General features: G+C 36.6%; 1 protein-coding gene and 1 long non-coding RNA gene across 2 annotated transcripts; one reads left to right on the forward strand and one right to left on the reverse strand.

The window, feature by feature from the left end:
* Window positions 1-1139: 1139 nt before the first annotated feature.
* LOC139132025 (cytoskeleton-associated protein 2-like) lies at window positions 1140-24578 on the reverse strand. The gene is made up of 8 exons (XM_070698388.1): window positions 24407-24578; window positions 19977-20061; window positions 18075-18245; window positions 14634-15377; window positions 13442-13724; window positions 12844-13017; window positions 12385-12620; window positions 1140-5199 (listed from the first exon to the last, which is right to left on the reverse strand). The coding sequence occupies exons 1-8, from the start codon at window positions 24516-24518 to the stop codon at window positions 4950-4952; spliced, it is 2055 nt and encodes a 684-aa protein (XP_070554489.1). The 5' UTR covers window positions 24519-24578; the 3' UTR covers window positions 1140-4949.
* LOC139132027 (uncharacterized) lies at window positions 7297-11428 on the forward strand. The gene is made up of 3 exons (XR_011552240.1): window positions 7297-7450; window positions 10502-10784; window positions 11022-11428. It is a non-coding gene; the product is annotated as an uncharacterized lncRNA (long non-coding RNA).
* Window positions 24579-24815: the final 237 nt, after the last annotated feature.

Consider the following 24815-nt stretch of genomic DNA (forward strand, 5'->3'; position numbering starts at 1 on the left):
TTTTATCGGCCGGCAATATCTAAAGCGGTACACTCAAAGAACTAGAGAGTGGCAGCGCGTACGTACAGTGGCCTCATTGAAATTCACTTGTCCGTCGGGCTGGGAGAATGTTGTTTTCACTTGCCCGGACTCAAAATTCACTTGTCACGGGCGTCGGGCGGCGAGAATTTTCGAGCCCTGCAGAAATCAGATATTCTCAGAATGACAGAGTCATATCTTATGAATCTTTCCACAGAGATGAATCAAGGTACCACAAGATATATTTCATGGTCATGTACTTTTATCACAATAGCATTACTCATTTGCATAATCTATATTGACTTTACCAAAGTTCACGAAACTTGCCATGTACAATTAAGATACTATAATATAACAGTAATAAAAGTCATTTTGCAGTTTTTCATTGAGCTAATTACTAATTTGGATATTTAACAAACTTTCCTAATTAAGGAGATCTATCTGAATTGACTTGATCAAGAATGATGAAACTGGCAGTGTACAATGAAGATACTATAATATAACAGCAATGGAAATGATTTTGCATTTTTACATTCAATTGGATAATTAGTATTTTACATAGTTAACAAACTTCCCTCATAAGGGGTATATATCTTGATAGACCTGACCAAAGTTGATGAAACTTGCTACGTACATTAAAGATACTAATATAACATTAATGAATGTTGCTTAGCATTTTTACATCAGTGGATAATTAATTTGCATACATAATAAACTTTCCTAATTAGGAATATATGTCTGGATAGATGACAAAGTTGATGAAACATGCTATGTACATTGAAGATCCTATGATATAACATTAATAAAAGTCATCTAGCACTTTTACATGAACATAACTAATTTGCATAATTAAGTATGTTTCCTAACTAGTGAAATTTAATTGGAATGACGTGGCCAAAGTTGAAGAAACTTACTATGTGTATTGATGAAATAATGTCATTATAGAAGTTAAATATGATGTACTATATTTAGAATAATTATTTTACAGTTTGAATAATGATAGGTATTACCGGGTATATATAAACTTAGAGCACTTAGCAGTGAACCAGACCATTTCAATAAATTTCTTAATCAATGCAAAAAACAGCAAAGATTGAACACAACTGCATGACAACCATTATTAGTAATCCTTGTACATTTTGTTTTATTTACAGCCACAGACTTGAATATTTTCAAGCAGTTGAATTTAAAGACATGATAAAGGCTACACATTCAGAACTGTGGACTTCAACAAACTGAGAAATTTCACTGGGACTTTATGAAGACTACTTTGCAAAGACTATCTTTTGTATAGACTTTTGTTGTAAAAATTCATTTTGACAATCATGTATGTTGTAAATGTAAAATTTTCTTTGGCGTGATAAAAAATAAGACTGCAAGATCTCATAATCTTGCAGTATTGTTTGTAGAACTTGAAGAGCAATGCATGGCACCAGAGTGGTGCACTTATGAACTGACAGGAAAAACTTATCAATCAGTTGATCCCCAGAGGGACAGAGTCACTATTTGTTTCCATTATTTCGGTTATTGTTGTTTCACGTGAGCAATTATTTTTGTTCTGCTCACTGAAATATGCTTAATTGTCTGTAATCGGATCTCTACTCCCTCCATGCTTGTAGATATAACAGTAAATGATTCAATGACAAATTTATTGGCACACACCTGAAATTGTGTCATACTTACATTCTAAATGTAAACATATGATATGAGCAAAGCTCTGAGAGTAATGATTCAATGTTTCAGTATGCAGAACAACATAAATAATTTTTTATATGAAACAAAAAGAACTGAAATAATATGAAAAGATAGCAACTTTGCCCCTTTAATGTTTGACTTCATCAAAATCTGGTTTCTGTTTGACAGAGCTATTACTTTACCAGGTAAGAAAGATGTGCAATATCGATAGTAATCTGAATCTCAAATTAGCATAGCAGATTGTCTGCAGACAATGTTGATCAAAAGTACTGGAATAAGCATTTTGAGATTACAGAATGCATCTGTCACTTCTTTGGCTGTATTTAATACAGTAACATGAATAAATTGGAAAAAAATGAAGTGATTTAATAGAGAGAGTGATTCTGAAGAGCACTTCTTGAGTTCTTCCTCGCCCTCACCAAATTTGAAATAAAATTTGATGAATGTGTGTCACTGAATGGAAAATGTTATGACAACTTGTGATGACATTGATGTCCAGCATGGGCTCTAGTATGACAACAGTTACTATGACATTTACAAATAATTTCCACTCATGCATTAATCACCTATGTACTGCTGAACAAATAAATTATACTGAAATAAATTAGATAATTTGATACACTTTCTTTACAATTGGTGACACAGAAACATGTCCATAACACTCCGTAATGTCATAAATGTACTCCATGTCATGATACCAGCCTAACAGCTGACTGCAGAGTGTTCATATTGAAATATCACAAATTTACTATGGCTTGGTGTACAAACCTATGAAATCAGTGCCCAGCTATTTTGTAAAGTATTTTCAATCCTGCTAAAAATGCAGTTTTATGGCGAATTTTTGTCTACAATTTTGTGAAAGGGATACAGCAACTTTACAAAGAATGACATTCTTTTGTAACACTGAGGAATTTTACAGAAATATTGTGATTTATGTCCGGGCATTGCAGTAAAAACTGATGACCTTAACCAATTTTATGTATGTCTATTTTTGAGCACAACACATTTGCCTTTTTGAAGTAAATCTTTCAAAAATGAAGTGGCCCACAGATCTTGTGTTTTGTTTCCAAAGCAAATAGATTTTACAAAAAAATATCAAATTAGTGCTGAATAACAAAAAGAGATCAAAACATGTTACCATTTGCACTTCAAAAGTGAAGACTTTAAGATGTTAATATGAATTACATAAATTTGAAGTGATGACATTGTCTTCTGGAAATTAGCTATACAAGAATACTGAAACTAGTCAGTTTACACCATAGATATTCTATGCAGTGTTTTTACTTTGGTTTTTGTAAAGAATGAACTGCATTTCAAGAATTCTTCAATGGCAATAAATACATTCTACAAAATTGAAAATTAGTAATATTTTATAATGCACGCATTAATTTCTCAAAAGTAATGACTATGGTATATACAGACATCTAATAGATAACCATGAAAGTAACATTGATAATTTGATAATATGTATATGTAATACAAGGTTAATGTTTTGGTTGAAATGCTAGCCAAGAATATTGATACTAGATTACATATTGACACTTAGTTGTACAATAATTGTGTCATGAAAAGGAGATAATTTCTGCATCATGAACTCAGACCAGTTTTTGTAAACAGTAACATGACAGTGTTAAACAGAAACATTACATTGTTATAAACACTGGTACTTCCTGCAGTGACAATTCAACGGATTCACATTGACGTTTTTACTACACCACTTTCCTTTTTGATTGCAGTGCCCTATATACCAAAGTTGTATACACAGCATGAGAAACATGTACGATGTCAAGGAAAACATCATGCAGGTACCCTAAGAGCAGACACAATGTGTCTGTAAATAATTGGCAAAGAAAGTTAATCACACACACTGTTACAATAAATGGGAATGTATAATGAACAATTATCCTTTCACACGTGTTTTATTTTGTACAGGTCTAATCTAATTATTGAAAGCAATAGGATTAAACCAAAATCATCGATATAATAGGTTAGATTGAAACCGAGGGATGGAAAACTTGACACTTGTCAAGAATGCCTATACTCGGACTCTTTAGGAACACCATATGGTGTGTTTAATTCTAATCAATGGTTTTACATTGCACACACTCACACACACACCCTGTATGGTGGGTGCTAAAATCAATGGACTTAGGGAGTCAGCGTTTCCGTTACAATTTCAAAACTTGCGTACGATTTTACGCAACTGAGTTTTTATATGCGTAAAATGTATAAAAAATGCATACGGTAGGAATCGGTATCTGAAGTGAGTTGGGCAGTCTGTTCTGTAGAACTTGGGTTTTTTTTCCTGTAATGCGCATGCTCTGTTAACAAACAAACAATAACCTGGGGGGCTTCAAGATATACATAGCTGAACGCTGGCAATGCCATAATGCATCCATGGTCGATGAGCAGCCTATATAACTTCATGTTCAAAGAAAATACTTTCTGACTATGGAATTACTGTTTTCAAAGGGCCAACAAAAAGCAGATACTGATCAAAGTCCAGCGGTACCTCTCAAGAATGCAACCCGACAGAGTCTAAATCGTCACCCGTAAACACTTTCCACCTGACATGCAACGTAATGACGTAATGTGTCACCAACAACGTAGACTCGATCAATTCTCAAATTTTTTGCATCAAATTCTGTAGTGTTATTGTCTTTACAGAACTAATGACATGATGCTTTGTGATGATGAAATACAATGTTGCATAAAGTGCTGCAGTCTGCTAAAGTCTAAAATGTTGCAATATCATGATAAATGTCACTTGCAAGCAGGTGCATGTGTTCTATTTTTGTCCCGCGTTGAACCACGTTCAGGCAATGTAGTGCAGACCAAGTACATCCGTGTCACAGGGCAGCATTTCTCAATGCGTATAAATTTACGCAGTCATTATTGTTTTTGCGAATTTCCTAACAATTTTGCGTAAAATACGCACGATTTTGCGTTAACGGAAACGCTGGGGAGTACTGGTCACATTATGCTAATTCAGTGAAAGATAAGAGCTGTGTGACTAACATATTGAATGGAAAATGTTCCCTTAATAACCTTATCAAACAGAGGGTGATGCATATAGGATACATTATAACATATGACAGTATACTAGTATTACAGTACTATAGGAAACTGACACATTGGCAATGTGCCAATTATAATTTTTTTATTTACAATGTTAATTTCATCCATGCACTGCAGGAAAAATTCAACTTTTTTAAATCACTTGAAATGAAAGATTTTCAACCAAGCTTCTCATCAACCTCCATGACAGCATCAAACTCTGCTTGCAGTGTTTTATTTGGTTTATAGATGAAGCCATCCATCTCTTCCACGGGCAACTCTCCAAGTGAACTCACACATACATCATGGCTTTGGAATGAACCAGGTGGCTTTGTGGCACTCAACTGTTCCAATCTCACTGACCGACGTACAGGTGTTACAATGGATATTGGAGTGATCGCTGCATTCTCTCCAAATACTTTGTGAATCCTTGAAAAACATGAAACAAAATAATATTCAGTGCAATTGTATTATTTATGAAATGAATTTTTATAATTTATGAAACCCAGTTCTCTCAGTAACACATTACAGAAGATAATGGTGATTGGAGTACTAAAACAACATTACTGGTAGTAATACTAAGTAATGCTAGTCAAATAATATGGTAAAAAGTGGTTTTCATTTTATGTGGTAAGAACTTATAAAGTGATGGAAAGCCGCCAGAAAAATAAGAAACATCCGCAAGATGTATTGGACAATATCAAATGACTGAATAAAAAAAAATAGCGTCAATGACACTGTAGCTCCCATCCTGGACTATTTAGTGTATGTATATTTGAGGTCAAAGGTCACCCAGGTCACGTGACATTTTGCTAAGTTATCCCTATATACCAAAAATCAGACCTTGGCTCGCTCAAAATTAGATATGTGCATAATTAATGAGGTACAATATGTGGCGTCATAACCTGTCCCATCATATCATACATGAAGGGTGTAGCACTTGTGGTTACTGAGTTATGGACAAATATGTATATTTGAGGTCAAAGGTCACCGAGGTCACGTGACATTTTGTCAAAAAAATTGTATTGCTAAGTTATCCCTATATACCAAAAATCAGACCTCTAGCTCTATTGGCTCGCTCAAAATTAGATATGTGCATAATTAATGAGGTAAAATATGTGGCGTCATAAGGTGTCCCATCATACCATACATGAAGGCTGTAGCACTTGTGGTTACTGAGTTATGGACAAATATGTATATTTGAGGTCAAAGGTCACCGAGGTCACGTGACATTTTGTCAAAAAAATTGTATTGCTAAGTTATCCCTATATACCAAAAATCAGACCTCTAGCTCTATTGGCTCGCTCAAAATTAGATATGTGCATAATTAATGAGGTACAATATGTGGCGTCATAAGGTGTTCCATCATACCATACATGAAGGCTGTAGCACTTGTGGTTACTGAGTTATGGACAAATATGTATTTATGAGGTCAAAGGTCACCGAGGTCACGTGACATTTTGTCAAAAAAATTGTTTTGCTAAGTTATCCCTATATACCAAAAATCAGACCTCTGCTCTATTGGCTCGCTCAAATTAGATATGTGCATAATTAATGAGGTACAATATGTGGCGTCATAAGCTGTCCCATCATACCATATATGAAGGGTGGTAGCACTTGTGGTTACTGAGTTATGGACAAATATGTATATTTGAGATCAAAGGTCATCAAGGTCACAGGACATTTTGTCAAAATATCCGAGATATCTGCGTGAACGGATGGACTCACGGATAGACGAACAGACGGACATGACCAAATCTATAAGCTCACTGGACTTCATCCGTGGGGACTAAAAATTGTGTCACTGCATCCTTTTTGCAATATGAATACGATGAGAAACTAAATTTTTATTTTTCGTGGCCTTATACATGGGAGTCTATGGAGATCTGCCTTATACATGGGAGTCTATGGACGTGTAAACTAAAAATATGCAATTTCACCACGATTTGCCCAAATTTGGGAAAGGTCACTTCTATGCACTTCCATACCAAGTTTCAAATCAATCGGACTTGTGGTTTCAGAGCAGGAGATTTTTTGACCAAAAATGGGAGAAAATTACAAAAAAATTCATGAAAAATAGCAAGTCCAAGATACTGACCCAAGATGTGCACAATCATTTCATGTCAGCCCAAAGTACTTACATGCTAATTTTTCATGTAATCTGCTCAGTGGTTATTGAGTTTTTTCAATTTTGACTGTTTTTACATTTTTTCACTTAATTTGCATATTTTTGGCAATGACAACTTCATTTGAACAAAATCTCATCTACAGCCCATCATCCGTGTACACATCAAATATCAAGATGAAATGTACAGCGGTTTTGGAGTTTTTGATGTTGACGGACAGACATACAGACATACAGACATACAGACGTACAGACATACAGACATTTCCCTAGCCTATAAGAATAGCTTCCATTGCCATATATACATATGGCTATGGGAGCTAAAAAGAAATCCTGATGTCATGACAATGGCACGTGAAACTGAAAGACTGGTACTTCCCTAACTACCAACAGCCCACTCTGAGTCCCATGACACCCAGGGTTTCTAACGTGCATTGCATGCAAACGTCATATTTCTTCATAGTCACACAAATCATTGGAACAAAACTGACATACAGACATTGTAATGTCATGACCAAGATGATATTCACTGTAATATTGTTGGGATTTTGTCAGGTAAACTGATTCCACCTTGTTCTTCTGTCTTTCTGTCTACCAAAGTGCCTATAAGTCATAATACTTCAATAGCTGCAATTTCAATCTCTCTTCCCAAAACAGGTTTCCTTTTGTTTTTGTACAGTTTTCTGTAGTTATAATGTGGTAGACATTAGCATACCTGTGTTACATGAAACATATTGCTTTATGGTGCTACACGTATGTATGCATATTTAAATTTCATTTATGTAAATACTTCTAAGATGTGGTTTGTCTGATTTTAAAAATTCTATGCAGGTTTAACTGAAATATGTAACAGCATGTATTGTCAATTTTAGATGTGTTTTTGTGTATGCATGTATGTATGTGTACCAGTATGGGTTTGTGTGTAGGTGTTTTTAAGAGCCAGTAACTGATATTTTGATGCATGTATGTTTATGTGTGTGTGTGTATGTATGTACGAATGTGAAAGTATGTACGTACATATGTATGCATGCATGTGGGTATGTATGTATATATGTATGTCTGTGCATGTATGTATGTATGTATGTGTGTATGCATGCATATACGATACATGTTTGTATGTATGTATGGTATGTATATACACATATTTGTAAATATTTATGTATGTACCTAGGTATGAATGTATGTATTTATTATGTCACGCGTATGTATTTATGTACGTGTATATATATATATACAGTGTTCTCCCTGAATAAGGTAACAGGGCGTGGCGCCCTCTTGTAAATTCCGAGCGCCCCCTTGCCAGAATAAAAGATTTATTTTTTTGAAAAATAAAACAATAAATGTACGGGGGAAAAAAAGTTGACAGTGATTTACAAAATGCAAGCTTGAGCGTCAATCCTGCAGGCTGCAAACGTAATTCTCATCGATCTTGCAAATCTCGCGAGTTTGTGATGTCATCCGAGATCATAAGCCCATGTGCAACTCATTCATTGATGCACCGTCCCTCCTCCCTCGTGGGTGGAGGGACGGTGATTGATGGCAGCCATATTTGCATGGCACAGGCCGTAACGTTAGCCACGGTCAGTCCCTCCATAGGGGCCGTGCATTAGGTAACCGACTTAGCTGAGTAAACATGCCTAGGAACTTGAGGGTAACCAAGGACAGCAGAGTACTCTGAAGTTTTTATAGGAGGTTAGAATTTCGCTTGTGTATTCCTTCCCAAAGCAAGACGACCTATTATTAGACTCGGTCGGACGTGTACGTGTATCAGGCTGACAACACATAAGCGTAAGTGTTATGGTGATAATTTTGACATCGATGAATAAATGTATGTCTGTCGCTATGTTTTCGTTTTCAAAAAATATAATCTTCATTGAAATCAGTGAACTGGAATAAAAGTTATTGAACACTGTCTCAGATTTCTTTTCCTTTGAGCTTTTTTATATGAAAAAAATCTGAAAAAATACTCCCCAAGTGCCACCAAATAACACTATTTTAATCTCTGTTTTTCAAAGGCTCCAATGGCAGGAGGGGGGACACCCCCCTCCTGACCTCCCCCCCACGGCCGCTGACGCGGTCACTTGTGGTGCTTCGCACCACGTCTTCGCCCTCTTTTAACAAAATCCTGGGGAGAACACTGTATGTATACATATATATATATAATATATATATATATATATATATATATAAACATGTTCATGTATGTATTTGTATGATATACAGTATACCAACATGTACAAAGTAGTATTTATGTATCTGTGTACATGTATTGGTATGTATACTGTGTTTAATTAGGGCGGTACCTGGGTAAATTTTAACTGCGGTTCCCTTGTCATGGTACCAGGGTTCCCTCAGAATATCAATGCAATGAGATTAGGGACTACAAAAATATGACCAAGGTTCCCTCAGAATTTCAATGCAATGAAATTAGGGACTACAGAAATGGTACCAGGGTTCCCTCAGAATATCAATGCAATGAGATTAGGGACTACAGAAATGGTACCAGGGTTCCCTCAGAATATCAATGCAATGAGATTAGGGACTACAGAAATGGTACCAGGGTTCCCTCAGAATATCAATGCAATGAGATTAGGGACTACAGAAATGGTACCAGGGTTACCTCAGAATATCAATGCAATGAGATTAGGGACTACAGAAATGGTACCAGGGTTCCCTCAGAATATCAATGCAATGAAATTAGGGACTACAGAAATGGTACCAGGGTTACCTCAGAATATCAATGCAATGAGATTTGGGACTACAGAAATGGTACCAGGGTTTCCTCAGAATATCAATGCAATGAGATTAGGGACTACAGAAATGGTACCAGGGTTATCTCAGAATATCAATGCAATGAGATTAGGGACTACAGAAATGGTACTAGGGTTCCCTCAGTATATCAATGCATTTAGACTAGTGACTACAGAAATGTACCAGGATTCCCTCAGAATATCAATGCAATGAGATTAGGGACTACAGAAATGGTACCAGGGTTCCTAAACCATCTATCTATATACCCAAACCTTAGCAAAAACACTGGTATATATATTTTAGGATGTATATGTTCATATAAAATATTTATGTTCAAATGTGTACAATAAAAGGAGACAGATTCCCCGTTGATCAAGTGTGATACTTGTACTTGAATGCCTCTTGTTTATGCTAAACTGTATCTTTGCATCCCCTAAGCAGAGTAGGTAAAACTCACCTAGAACTTAAAAGGCCAGCCTTGAACAGTATATGCTTTAAATATATATATTACACCTCTGGTATGTTCTAATTTCTTTGCAGTCTATTATTGTTTCACTTAGTTCTATTGGTTTAGTGGATTGTAACACTTCTTTGCTTGCTTTCTTGCCTTTACTTCTTCAAGTTTGGAAATGCTTTTCAACCATTCTATAGCTATTTTTCTGTTGTATATCTATCAATTTTGTCTGGCTTTTTACAGAACACTTTCCATTTAAGTGGTGCAGTATAAATTCCAATGCATATTGCCGCCATGTATTTCGCTTGTTTGTTTTATTCAATATTTCCTCCGTTTGAAATTATTACATGTAAGGCTAACAAAATATCTACACTTGTTTCATTATCATTTATTATTCATAGTCTGAATCTCTCAGAAGATCACAAAGTCAGTACAGTCTCCATGATGGTAATGGCTCACAGATAATCAGATCCTATCAGCCATGTAGACTGTGTCCACCAGGCAGTGAAGTATCCAAGCCGTGTGGTTATGGTTCTGATACTATCTGTACAAAATGCCTTGAGGGTACATTCTCCCTCCATTGGAGTCCACGCAAGAAATGCCAACCCTGCACCAAATGTCTGCTGAACTTCATTGCTCTAAGGAACTGTACCAGCATGGAAAACACACTGTGCATCAAACCAGGCATGTCTGATTGTAATTGTTATTATTTCAATAAAATATTGACAAACAAGATAAATGATGGGCGTTTGTTTTCAGTGGTGACCAACTTGTCTTTTTCATAAAAAATTTCACAGACCTTTCAAATGGATCTTTGTAGTCAAGGTATTAATTCCTGTACAGCCATTAATACAATCTTTAACATTCTTAATTCTTTTACAGCCATTAATACAATCTTTAACTTTCCTTGTCTCTCAACAGATTCAGTAGCATTGAGGAAACATCGAGCTATCGACCCAGGATTCATGCCAGATCTTATCAGCTCAACTTCAAATCAAGTCCAAAGTCCAGACATAACATTGATGTTTCTGTCAGTTTTTTATGCTCTGCAGTTTTACTACACAAGCAAACATGTTACTGTTCGGTGAACCAGCGCAGGACTCAATTGCCAATACTGCAATGCAACTGGATGCAAATTTTTGACTATTTACCGAAGTAGGGTTTCATATTTACACACAACTGAGAATATTTTTGTAATTGCCGTTTTCATTACATGCACATTTACTCTTTGTTGTGAACGTAAAAGCAGTGTGCTTGCTTTGATATGTAATTGTTCCAAGGTCTCTGATCCTGCATGAAAATAAAACAATCAATCTTACCGTACCAAATATATTTTCCTTGCAAGTGAAAAATTCCAATACATGTATTACAAAAGTAAAATATTGATCTTGCTATTTACAACAACAAAATGATCTGAAACATACTCAATTTAACTCCCCCAACCAGGTTCATCTCTCCATATCAGGTCATCTTGGTCTAAAACCAGTATGCATTAACATGCCTGATGTAACTTATTTTGAGAAATCTGATCATTAGCAGACCATGCAAACATACATAATTACAATTTTCACAGACAGTTCTTGCTAAGATGAATATAAATTATTGACAGACCTGTGTTGTTAAGACAAACATGAATATGGTGTTTTGTCTGACTTGACCCGATACCATAGTACTGTGATAATGTTTGTAAATGTGATCTTTGCAGCGCCTTGACTTTTTACAATGATTTTGTATGAATTGTAGTATGCCTTGACTGGTATTTAGCATTGCAACTTTTGTAAATCAGCAACTGGTTTGTCCAAATCAGAAAGTCTACCACAGTAACTCAATAGGTTTAGTAACATGCAGATAGCCACAGATTTAACCCGTGTTCTTGCAATTCCATATTTCACCATCTGGTCAGAACCAGTTAGACATGGTATGTCAGTCCAATGTGTGTACATTTCAACAAAGATTTGAACATCTCCGAAGGCCCCTGAAACAATAGGTACTGTAAATATGATTTTACAGACTAAGTCAGCTGTAAAATACCATGTCAAGCGGGTGAAAATATAAATGGTTTTGGCATAACACTGCTTTTTGCTGTCTTTGCAGATGGGGAAGTGATACCAGCTGGCGAGATAAGGGTTAATGAAAAAATGTAAGAAACTGCCAACACACACAATGTTGAGCCAGTCTTAATTAACTTATAAATACTACCCCTTTTGATAAGTCTACGCTACTTCAAGGTTGAAAATTAACTTCTAAAGAGTTGACAGCTTCAGTGTTTGCTTGGACAGCTTACCTATTAAACAGTGGTGTTTTGCTGACACAGTACCGGATATTAGATGATGATGCTGACATTTCAGTCTCCATTTTGTTGTTATGCAATTCTCTGTATCCTATTCCTGATGATTCCTTGGATACAAGATCTGTGTCACTGGATGATGGGAGAGCCACATCAGGCTTGTTTCCATCATGCCAGAAAGGTGAGGGCGCACCAACAAATTCCTCTAAAGCAGATCTGATTTCTTCGATTGGCTGAAAGTTTGGTCAAAATATATTTTGCTTTACACCGCTTCTCATCATGGATTTATGAACTGGAAAAATCTGTTTCTTTATTGAATCGTCATTAGCTGAGTTTTCATTCACTTATTGCCTGCTTATAAATAAATGTAAGCTAATACCATGGACTGTCTATGGTTTATGGATCCTTTGAATTGTCAATTGATAAACGTTGGCAATAGAGGGCGCTCTTACTGACCTGGGCACCATGTTGAACAGCAAGCTCATAGCACTCTATGATATCGTCCTGACTTCTTCCTTCCAGTGCTGCCATCCTAGCTTTACAAATCCAGTATTTTGCACATTGTAAGATGCCTGGATTTCTGCCACAGGCATCAGAAAGCCATTGCTTCATATTGTCAACAGGGCAGTCCTACAATCGAATTAAGAAGTAAAAGTGCATGCCATTGTAAAAAAGTGCAGCATTTAGGAACAAACATTTCAGAATCACAAAGTTACATCAAAAGTGCAAATTATTGAGAGAAATATACATGTATCCTAAATTTGATACCATGTATTGATGTTTGGTCAGTCTTTCTAGAAATCTGAGGCATTTATTCACGTAATGTGTTGACTAGATGGGCTAAAATACTTCTGACAACTTATAATATTCATGCTGAAATTCACACTAAACCAAGCCAATATTGAGCTGAGAGCTACAATTCTTCCAAAAAGTTTAAAAGTACCATATACTGATATAGAGCCAGCCTTGACACAAAGTGTTGTCACCATGTATATGTCAAATGTTTTTTTGATAAAATCACAGCAAAATGTAACACAAATTTAAGAATGCATACTGTATCCAGGAGGGTCAGGCAGTCTGTTAACATATCCTCCATCAGTGTTGTTACTCTACTTTTACCATGATGCTTTGCATCAATCAGGTCAACGTCCTCTGCTTCTTTGCTGTACACTACAGGTTCATCTGTTTCTATGGGTTGTGTGCATGTAGCTGGCATGCTGCGTCGTGACTTCACCTTTTCCTGTTTTGGATGGTCACTCCCTTTTGTGTGTTTTATCACAGTCCTGACTGTAGAGGGCCTCTTCCCTTTGGCCGCCAACCACAGCTCCAACTGTTGGCTGTGAAACCAGTAAAAGATCAAGCAACAATAGTCATATCTTGAAACATTTTAATGACAGGAGAAGGTTACTGATAAGTTTAGAATAACAGCATTGTGTGGCACTTGAAATTGGCATGGCAACAATATAAAGATGCCTGAATAGAGGATTGTTAATAGCAGGTGAAATGATTAAACAAATATCTGAAGAAAAGATAGTTTATGTGTTTAAAATTTACCCCTTTTATCCTATTCCCTTACCTAGAAGTCTATCCTTGCAATAGAAAGCAATGAAATTGGGACAAACCAAAATGGTGAAAAGGTTGAGCACTATAGAAAGCTGGGTGTGTGACATAAAAAAGGTACCACTGCACATCCACTACGGTGGAATCACACCTTGCCTGACAGTGGTTTGACTGTAGCCAAAGACAATATCCTTATCATTTGTCTCAAGTTTCAAAATGGTACAGTAATCATTTTTAAGTCATCGATTGGTAAGTTTTTTGGTATACATCTTTTTCACTCTTTCTCTTCTCATGCATATATTCAACCCCAGTTTTAGACACGATAAGTGAAACAATGGCGAAAATAAATTAATGGTCATGACCATTAATTCATTTTCGCAATGGTTTCATTTAATTTGTCTAAAACCGGGCTCGAATATATGCATGGTCACCCATTCATTCAGTATCTTACAACATGTCAAACAATATAAGTAGTATCTCGTATCAAACAAAATTCATGAAAAATGGCAGACTTTGTCCCTTTGAAGTGTAATCACAAAACTTAATATTTGTTGTACTTTTAAGTTATTTCAACAATAAATTTCCCTGTTTCTTCAACATGAACTTCTGAATATGGCAAAACCCTCTCTACCAACATTAATTCATGACACTACCACTGCATGTAAAATCAGTGTGTCATTCCCTACCTCATGTCAAGGTCTTTGTTTCTGTAATCCAGTCCAGAAGTAATGCTTGAACCAGTGTTTGTACTGGGATCTGAGCTGGCAGTAGTGCTGTTTGTACTGGGATCTAAGCTGGCAGTAGTAATGCTTGTACTGGGATCTAAGCTGGCAGTAGTGCTGTTTGTACTGGGATCTGAGCTGGCAGTAGTGCTGTTTGTACTGGGATCTAAGCTGGCAGTAGTGCTGTTTGTACTGGGATCTGAGCTGGCTTGCTGTTTCTGCAATCGAGGACTCCTTCTGACGGGACTTGTCTGAAACCTCACTGCATGTTTTCTGGCATGCTTTGCCCTGTGAGCATTGGCCCATACATATCCAATGCTAACTAACTGTTCATCTGCTGAGAATTCTTCAATTCTGGTATCATCTTCCAAAGCGTCACCAAATGATGTGACATTTTCCTTGATGCCACTCATGTTAATTTCACAGTTACCATTCACGTCAGTTGCTGATTTACTCTGTTTTGGTTGAACTTCACATTGAAACAGTGATTTCTTTGATTTCTTATTCTCCTTCACATGAGTTAGCGATGCCTTGGATGCACTGGCAGTTTTCACAGAAGAACCTAACATCTTGGATGTACTTTTTGTCTTGGTCGAAGAGTCTGGTGCTGTGCAAGGAGTGACAGCGCCACCACCCTTCCATGGAGGCTTTCTCTTTTTCGTTGTTGATGCTTGTTCCTTCTCTAACTGCCACTTTTCCAACTTTTTCCTGGAATACCGAGGGAAAAACATGTAAAATATCAGTTAAGAAGGTTTAATCTTTGACAACTTCACGTAAAAGGAACTAAGTTTATGGAACAAAAATTGTTTTTAACTCATTGTCAGCATTTAACAAGTCATCGATGATGACACAGTCCCCACTTATTCATGGGTACTTTGATGACCAGTCCTCAGAGAGGATAGAGTCCTCTTCAAAAAATGGGTCTATGTATGATTAAAAATTCTGCAATACAGATGGGGCAAGAAATACATATGCACATACTAATGAGGTGCAAGATGTGACATCTTAAGGTCTAATATCCTATCAGAATTGGAGGGTATAGAACTTGTGGTTACTGAGTTATGCATATATATGTATAATCAAGGTCAAATGGTCATAAGGTCACGTGACATTTTGAAAAAAAATTGTATTGCTAATTAATCCCTATATGCCAAAAATCAGACCTCTAGCTCTATTCCCTTGCCCAGAATTAGATGTGTGCATAATTAATGAGGTAAAGCATGTGTTGTCATAAGGTCTCCCAACCTACTAAATATAAAGGACATAGCACTTGTGGTTGCGTATTTATCGACATAAACATATATTTCAGGTCAATGGTCATCGAGGTTACATGACATTTGGTCAAAAAATATAGTTATCCCTATATACCAAAAATCAGACATCCAGCTCTATGGGTTTGCTCAGAATTAGATATATGCATAATTAATGAGGTACAGTATGAAGCATCATAAGGTCTCCCATCATACCATATATGAAGGGTGTAGCACTTGTGGTTACTGAGTTATATACTTGAGGTCAAAGTTCATCGAGGTCATGTGACATTTTGTCAAAAAAATTGTGTTGCTAAGTTATCGCTATATACCAAAAATCAGACCTCTAGCTCTATTGACTCGCTCAAATTAGATATGCCATAATTAATGAGGTACAATATGTGGCGTCATAAGGTGTCCTATCATACCATATATGAAGGGTGTAGCACTTGTGGTTACTGAGTTATGGACAAATATGTATATTTAAGGTCAAAGGTCACCGAGGTCATGTGACATTTTGTCAAAAAACTGTATTGCTAAGTTATCCCTATATACCAAAAATCAGACCTCTAGCTCTATTGGCTCGCTCAAAATTAGATATGCGCATAAATAATGAGGTACAATATTTGTTGTCATAAGCTGTCCCATCATACCATATATGAAGGGTGTAGCACTTGTGGTTACTGAGTTATGGACAAATATGTATATTTGAGGTCAAAGGTCACCAAGGTCACATGACATTTTGTCAAAAAAATTGTATTGCGAAGTTATCCCTATATACCTAAAATCAGACCTCTAGCTCTATTGGCTCGCTCAAAATTAGATATGCGCATAAATAATGAGGTACAATATGTGTCGTCATAAGCTGTCCCATCATACCATATATGAAGGGTGTAGCACTTGTGGTTACTGAGTTATGGACAAATATATATATTTGAGGTCAAAGGTCACCAAGGTCACGTGACATTTTGTCAAAATATATGAGATATCTGCGTGAACGGATGGACTCACAGATGGACTAACGGACTGACATGACCCAATCTATAAGCCCCCTGGACTTCATCCGTGGGGACTAAAAACTGTGTCACTGCATCCTTTTTGCAATATGAATACGATGAGAAACTAAATTTTTATTTTTCTTGGCCTTATACATGGGAGTCTATGGACTGCCTTATACATGGGAGTCTATGGACTGCCTTATACATGGGAGTCTATGGAGACTGCCTTATACATGGGAGTCTATGGAGGTGAAAACTAAAAAGTCCTCTAACACGGCCAAATTAGATCGCATTGTGAAACAAATCGACGTGCATCTGTATGGGGTAGGGTACTATCCTTGTGCAAAGTATGAAAGAAATTGACCTGGGCATGTCTGAGATATCTGCGTGAACGGACGGACGGACGGACGCACACACGCACGGACATGACCAAACCTATAAGTCCCCCCGGACGGTGTCCGTTGGGACTAATAAGATTTTCCCATATTACCATTCTGTGTATAGGCACTTGACTACACGTTATTGACAATTTGTTTTTTGCAAAACTGCTGTACAAATCATCAGGATTGGCTTTGAAATGAGAAAATACAGGTTGCCTGAAACAGTAACATAGATCCTCCACTTGGCTACATTTTTTTCAAGCAGTATGATTACATATTGCCCAAACAAAGAACTATGTGCCAAAGGGTAGTTGACCATTTACCCGACAACAGGAGGACAACTTGTCTCTACCTCAAGGTATATAGTCACTTCTTTCGGCAAAAATATGGTAATGAGATATGTTTATGAAATAGTTTTCCCTCCAAATGTTTGTCTGTGGGTTTATTTGCAAATGACTATCATATGCTTTATCTCCATGTTAGATAACAATCCATTAAAAATAGAACAATTTTCATTGTCGAATGGCTCACTGATATATCTCAAATCACTATTATGTGGTTTATCAATTTTTCATGCATAATTTCCTGAAATCCATATTTCCTATGTAAAACACGTAATTTGATCATTTGTAAATTCCAAAGTTGTCAAATTGAAAGTAGTTCCTGTTCACTTTCAGTCAAATGATGACTATGCAGCCTACTACATCATCAACCATGAGTTTCCTCTAAATTCTATGGAGTGCCCGATACACAAGGCATGTTTAGTGTGTCATTTACCTCATGTATTCACTGTCCGATTCTTGTTTGTTCTTCTGCATTTGTTTGCTAGATCTTGCAGGCAATGCTTTGTTTTGTACAGTCTGCAACACATGTTGATGATTTGGTGTTTTCCTGGCGGACAATGTGGAGAGGTCTGATGGTTTCTTTTTTCCTTCTCTGCTTGATGTTCTAAAATAGCAATCATGGTACAATCACATCATAAAACAAAGCTGATTGGAATTGTAGGTCTTTCTCTTAAAATATAGTAGTGCTGTTCAGCTTTGGCTCTTGTCAACATATTTCAGATAAGTTTGGTCTCTTGGCATCCATGTTTACTTTAACAACCTTTGCTTCTGATGCTTGATATGTAATTTTGTATGCTTTCAATCACAACATCAATGGTTAAAAAAGTATAAAAATGCTGCCATTTGCAGACAACTATTAATCAATTTTTTTTGCATTTTAGTGATGGGACTGTGAAGTCATAAGTCGTTGGTCCTTTCATGGGTACAAAGTAATAAAACATGGTATTCCTACACAGGATTCACACTTCCAACAATTGCAAAGTTATGGTATGCCTTCACTAACCAATTTTCTTCCAATATACATACATTTCCAGGGCTCGAAATACTTTTTTTCAACCCCCTGTCCACTGGACAAGTCAAAATAAAAAGTGCTTGTCCCAGTGAGAAAAGTACTTGTCCAAAATGGTATAATTTATTCTAAGAAACTATACTAATTTCAACTCACCTGAGACAATGTCCAGAGAAATTGAATGTCATTTTAAATTAGTTTGATAGGAAGTTTTTGACAGAACCGACGAGTGAATCTGGGAAAGTTCAACAAACTCACGTCTGTGTTGTATGCAAAATGGCACAACGCCATCCGTGTCGAGATGGCTCTGAGAATCTCCCAATCTAAGAGATTTGAGACGTGACCTTAGATAAATCAACATGGCTGATTCCTGTAAACAGTGATTAGATATTATCGAACTTTCTTTTACTTTTTTCTGACAGGTAATATCCAAACAATGATTTTCAAAATTTCAAAAGGTACATAAATTTAAACTTATGAATATTTGCTGTAGTCAATAGGTTGAAATACTGGTTGCAGGCTGAAAAAATCTACCTGTCCAGTGTTTTCTCTGCATGTTCACTGAAGCGGGCAATTTCTGCCCCATTCCTCAAAATTAGGGGGCAAACTTTATATTTGAGGGGGCAGTATTTTTTAATGCTTACTAATGACAGTAAACAACATATCCTATCAAAACATGAACATAAAATGGCACTAGTATCCATGAAGACTGAAGCACAACTATGTCCTTTACTGTGTTTCGGTTTTCTTTTCGATGCGTACACTCCACGTTGTGCACGTCACCAAATTGAATGACAGGCGATATTTTGTCTTTTCTGGGGGATATTCTGAATAGAAATAACGGCAAAGTTACAGGTCACTACACTGTGCGCTTGGGTAACCATCCTACGGACGTATTTGCGTGCTGTGTTTTGTGCGCGATTTTCGCGCAGTCAGTAACTTTTAAAGGGCAGAAAAAGGCTTGAAATGCGCCATTTGCGCAATCGCGCAGTCGAGAGAAAACCCTGCCTGTCAACTTGGACAAGTACTTTTCAAAACTACTTGTCCCAGGCAAAATTTCACTTGTCTGGGACAGGCAGACAGGTATTATTTCGAGCCCTGATTTCCTTGAATTGTTTTTTATAGACTTGACCCTCCATTTTCTCATTTCTTTAATAGACTCAAAGGTCCAATCAATCTATACATACAGGAAAATCAAATATGGAAAAACATGATTGTAAATGTGTCATATTTGATAACTTCATACCAGTAGGTATGACAACAAATCTGAAAATCTTCTGGCGGACTCATGTAAAGTTAAAAACACTGATACATAAAGAGAAATACCTGTATGCCGTCACTTCCTGTTTCTTCTGTTGCTGCTTCTTCTTCTTCTCAGCTACATAATGTTCTAATCTTGCTTTCATAATATCTATAAATACATAAAAAGTCAACTATATGGGCCACAGAGAATAATTTCTGGTCAGCACTTGCATCACTAAAAAGCTTTGACATCATAGAAATGTGTCCATGGAGCAGTGATTGATTGATGATGACGAAAAAAATTAAGTATAATAAAGTGATAAGATTGTGTGCTTTATACAAATAAGTCTTCCATGAGCATTCAAAAAAACCAGAATTCAATGCAACACATGAAAATGAAATGTTTACTAATATGTTTGACTCAGACTAACTACTTGAACAAAAAAAATAAGAAATAAGAACTGTATATCACCTTTTGAAAGCAATTACCAGAAACATTTTTTTTTGCCTTAAAAGAGCAAATTTAGTATTGATTAGAATGTACATGAAGTCATATCAATGAATCCATCTAAAATAAAACGAACTCTAATTTTGTCCTGCAGTTTCACATGCATTGAATTTTTTGTAATCAAACAGTGGAATGCATGAAGTTGAGTGGACACTGCACACATAGATGAAAAGAAGAAAGTCATTAGTCTTGGAACCAAACACTTGTATTTTATGTGGTACATTCAAAGGTGACCTGACCATACATGTATCTCATGACAACATTTCCTGCAGCAGTGTGCCCTATATTTGGCCCACCCGCCATGAATCCTAAATATTCTCTGTGACACAAGGAAATTATACATTGTGACTCGAGAAAATTTCACAAATTTTTCGATTGACTCAAAAGTTTCCTGAAATCTCTTTGGTAAGAGGGCACACTGTCCTACAGTGTAAAATGAGTTACGCTACTTAGTCTGTGAAATACGTGGATGAAATTCTCAATAACTTGGGTACAGTTAAAGCCCCAGTGCTGCTAACTTTCGATGTTTTTTTCATTATTTTTATTTTATAAATAAATTGCAACTTCTTATTCTACTCCCAAAAGAATGTTGAAACACCCACTATTTAGCTTGTCAACTTAGCATCTATATGTGTAAACTGCATGAATATTGTTTACATTTGAATTCTAGTCCGGTCCAGAAGTCAGTTTTCAAAAATAACAATGCACTTTACAACCATAGGGGCTGAGTTGACAAGCTGGGTACTGTGTATATCACCATTCTTTGGGGAGAAGAACAAGCAATTATGGTTCACATTCAAAATAAAAATGGTGAAATTATCATCAAAAGTTAGCAGCACTGGGGCTTTAAAAGGCACATGAGCTGCAACTTTTGGCATTATTTTCATGATTTTTTATTTAGACTAAAATAAGCATATAGAAATGTTCTTACTCAGAGATGTTTACTCAAGTATAATTATCCACTGAGTGGGACTGCAAGGGGAGATTTCAGTAAGACAAATAATAAACGGGTGCCACACCCAAATATGGCTACATCAGTCCATTTAGGCATTGAGAGGGTTCCACTGTTTTAGGTTACAGATACTCTTCACAGCAAAAACATTTCATCACCACAAAAATAGCTTATGAGGTTCTTAGCTGCAGTACAGTAGCTCAAGGTTTTGCTGGGGTTATGGGAGACCATTTGATTTCTGGGGGGGGGTATGGAGGATTTTGAGAAAAAAAAATTTGTCACCAGGTGAGAGAGAAGAAAAAAAAAAATTGATCCTGTCATGGCCTGAGAAAAAAATTGTCATAACAGACAGAAGAGAAAAAAAATTGTCACAATGCACCAGAAATAAGCAAAATTTGGAAACCTTATTCTCATGTATTCTTTGCCGCGCGCCGCCATAGGCGGCGCAAATGTTTTACCACAAGCAATTCTTATGTTTCTTTTCCCAGCACTTATGATATAAGCATGCACTACATGGGTCTACTTTACACCTCAGTACACTCATTGTTTTCCTTCCATTTTCTGACCCAAGAAATCATATTTCAGGATTTCTGTTGCCATATCTCAATAGCATAGGCACTATCTAAAGGGGACTATTTGACTTCTGTAAATTGTGAAAATTTAAAACACAAGACAGGAGTCAATAAACTAGTGTTAAAACCAATACTATTTTCTCAATATGAATTTGTTAGAAAGATGTACCTTGACAATGAAAAATGGAGGAACAACAAATATGATGAAATACAATGTGTGAGCCTGTTTTTCTGACCACAAACACCGGATCGCAAACATACCATATTAAGGCTTTTCATTAGAAGCTGGCAGCTGGAGAAATGACACAAGAAGGTCACAGATTTTCCGTTCCTGTATATTCATTTGTCTTCAGTCTCTGGCAAACAGAACTGTTTTTCACAAATTGTATTGTCATTGTTTGGTTGTTGAATATTGTGACTCAAAAACTGATCATGCAAAAAATGTAAAAAATATCAGTGTTCAATGTCATTTTCAAACAGTTTTACCGAGTGCAAAATAAACTGAAACTCCTCTCAGATTGCACCATTAAACACATCAATTTCTCAAAATTTCCAATACGAGAGGGGGACCCCCCTCTCGTGCTCTCCCCCCTTGGGGTATTCTAATAGTTTCACTTAGTAAACAAATTAAAAAACTCTCAGATTGCACCAGACTGCACCATTGCACACATCAATATCTTAAAAAATTCCATGTAAGATAGGGGAAAGCCCCTGTGACACTTCCCCCTAAGCCTCTCTCATGTTCTCCCCCTGTACTGTCAAATTCTGCCCCGTCAGATATCCTAGTGAAAACCCTGTCATAATATCCATCCAAATTAAACAATATACTATATGGTTAGATACTGCGTGATCTTTTATATTTTTATTTTATTGTGACTTTGAATTTCATTTTGATGTGTTCACCTTTTTTGAACCATCATGAGATAACTGATGATAGTCTAGCAGGGTACATCAAGATTTGAAAGGTCTTTACTGTTGCTGTAATTACATGTATTGGTATTTAACTTTTCTAAGTGGGGAATGGTCAAAATTTCAGAGTTAGAGAGGGAGGTTACTTAAATTCATCATGGTTGGTGAAGGGGGGAGAGTCACTCGAAATTTCGGAGTTTCAGGCAATAATGACGGCTCCCTTATATACAACACATTACAAACTTGATGACCAATAAAAAAAAATTTGCACTGCTACTCCATTTGGAAAAAAAAAATTGATGCAGGTCTGACAGTAGAAAAAAAAAATTGCTGTCACTCTGAGGCCAAATAAAAAAATATGTGCTGTTCCGATTACATGGTTTTCAAAAATAGGGTAGGTAGGTAGGGAATTTTTTTTTTTTCAATTTTTTTTTTATTCCTCAATGTGCATTTTGTACGCGTTCAAACAAACTATCAGTAAATAATTTCCTCATGAAACACACTCAAATTGAATATCAAACCATTAAAATAAAATAAAATCGCGTGATTTCATGCGTTTCATGTTTTTTCATATAGTTATGCTTACTTCCTGGTTTATGAAGCTCAAAAAAGTCTAGGGTCGGAGGATAAAATTAGGGTAGGTCGGGTAATCGGAACAGCACATATTTTTTATTTTGGCCTGACAGGAAAAACAAATTTGCTCCCATACCCTCTTCCTCCATACCCCCCCACCAGAAATCAAATGGTTCTCCCCTTATGGGTTTGTCTGGTTTTGCCATCCAACCAATGGTCCCTTTACAAACCTACAACTCCACGGACTCCGAACAAAACCTCAAGCTACTCTGCAGCAGCTAATGGGGCTCTATGGTCAATATAATCACGGACCTAAAAAAAATTTTTTACGGCCATGATATAATCTTGGACTCGAAGTTGGAGGTAATTACCATCTTGCCAATATTGAATCAAATCTTTTTAATTCTCTGTTTCTATATTATTGGAATGCCATATTCAATTTAGACATGATGACTAGGAACCACACAAAGTTTGAGGAGACCAGGAAAATTGGTCCAAGATTACAGTCCTGTGACCATGATTTAGGTACAAGCATGGAGCTACCATGTACCAAAAGAGACCCCCACGGTTAAAGTAATGTTCGTCGCAAAGGGGAATCTACATGACCACTTAGTTGACTTCATTGACACAGGTCAATCGATATACGCGCACATATATTTCATATGTGTCGTAACGTGAGACAAGTACTGGGCCAACCGAGTGCAGTTTGTATCCTAGCAGTTCTGGCGGGCAGCGCTGATTTCTGTTATGCATTATGCGGTTCTCAATGGTAACGAGTGCTTTTTGGTAGGCCACTTCATGGAGGTAGGTTACCTCCATGGCCACTTCGACAACGTTCCTGTTACCTTATGAGATTTTATAAGCCGTGATTTTGAGGCGTCAAACCCAATGTTTATCTGGTCATTTCAAAACCTACACAGTGAGTTGACATTATTAGTGCTCGTGTGAGAACACAACAAAACTACGCTGTTATTTTCACGTAGTGTACATCAATGCTTACCTTCTTCGTTCCTGTGTTCGATAGGTGCATGTTCACACGGTTGAGTACAAGATGAACTTCGTCGAGTTTGCCGTCCCGATGAGACACCCTCATACGACAAGCTACTCGCCATTTTGATTTTCGCGGGAGTCCGCGGTTTCTTCCAATCAATGATGTTGTTATTTCGAAAACCATCAGCTTGTCTCTGCAACTGTGAATGGCTGATTGACGGTAGCTATCACTTCTCAATGCCCCCTTATCACATGCTTATCAGCTTATGTTTCAGTTCAGCTAAAGTTACTTACTCGCCAATCGATGATAAACCGAACACAAACACGTAATTTTTTCAAAAAAACTTTTATTCTATGGCGTAAAAATAAGCAATACATGCACTAAATGCATAAACATTAGCCTGTATTCAAAGCGACAT

The sequence above is a fragment of the Ptychodera flava genome, chromosome 4 (assembly GCF_041260155.1).
Source record: "Ptychodera flava strain L36383 chromosome 4, AS_Pfla_20210202, whole genome shotgun sequence".
Lineage (NCBI taxonomy): Eukaryota > Metazoa > Hemichordata > Enteropneusta > Ptychoderidae > Ptychodera > Ptychodera flava.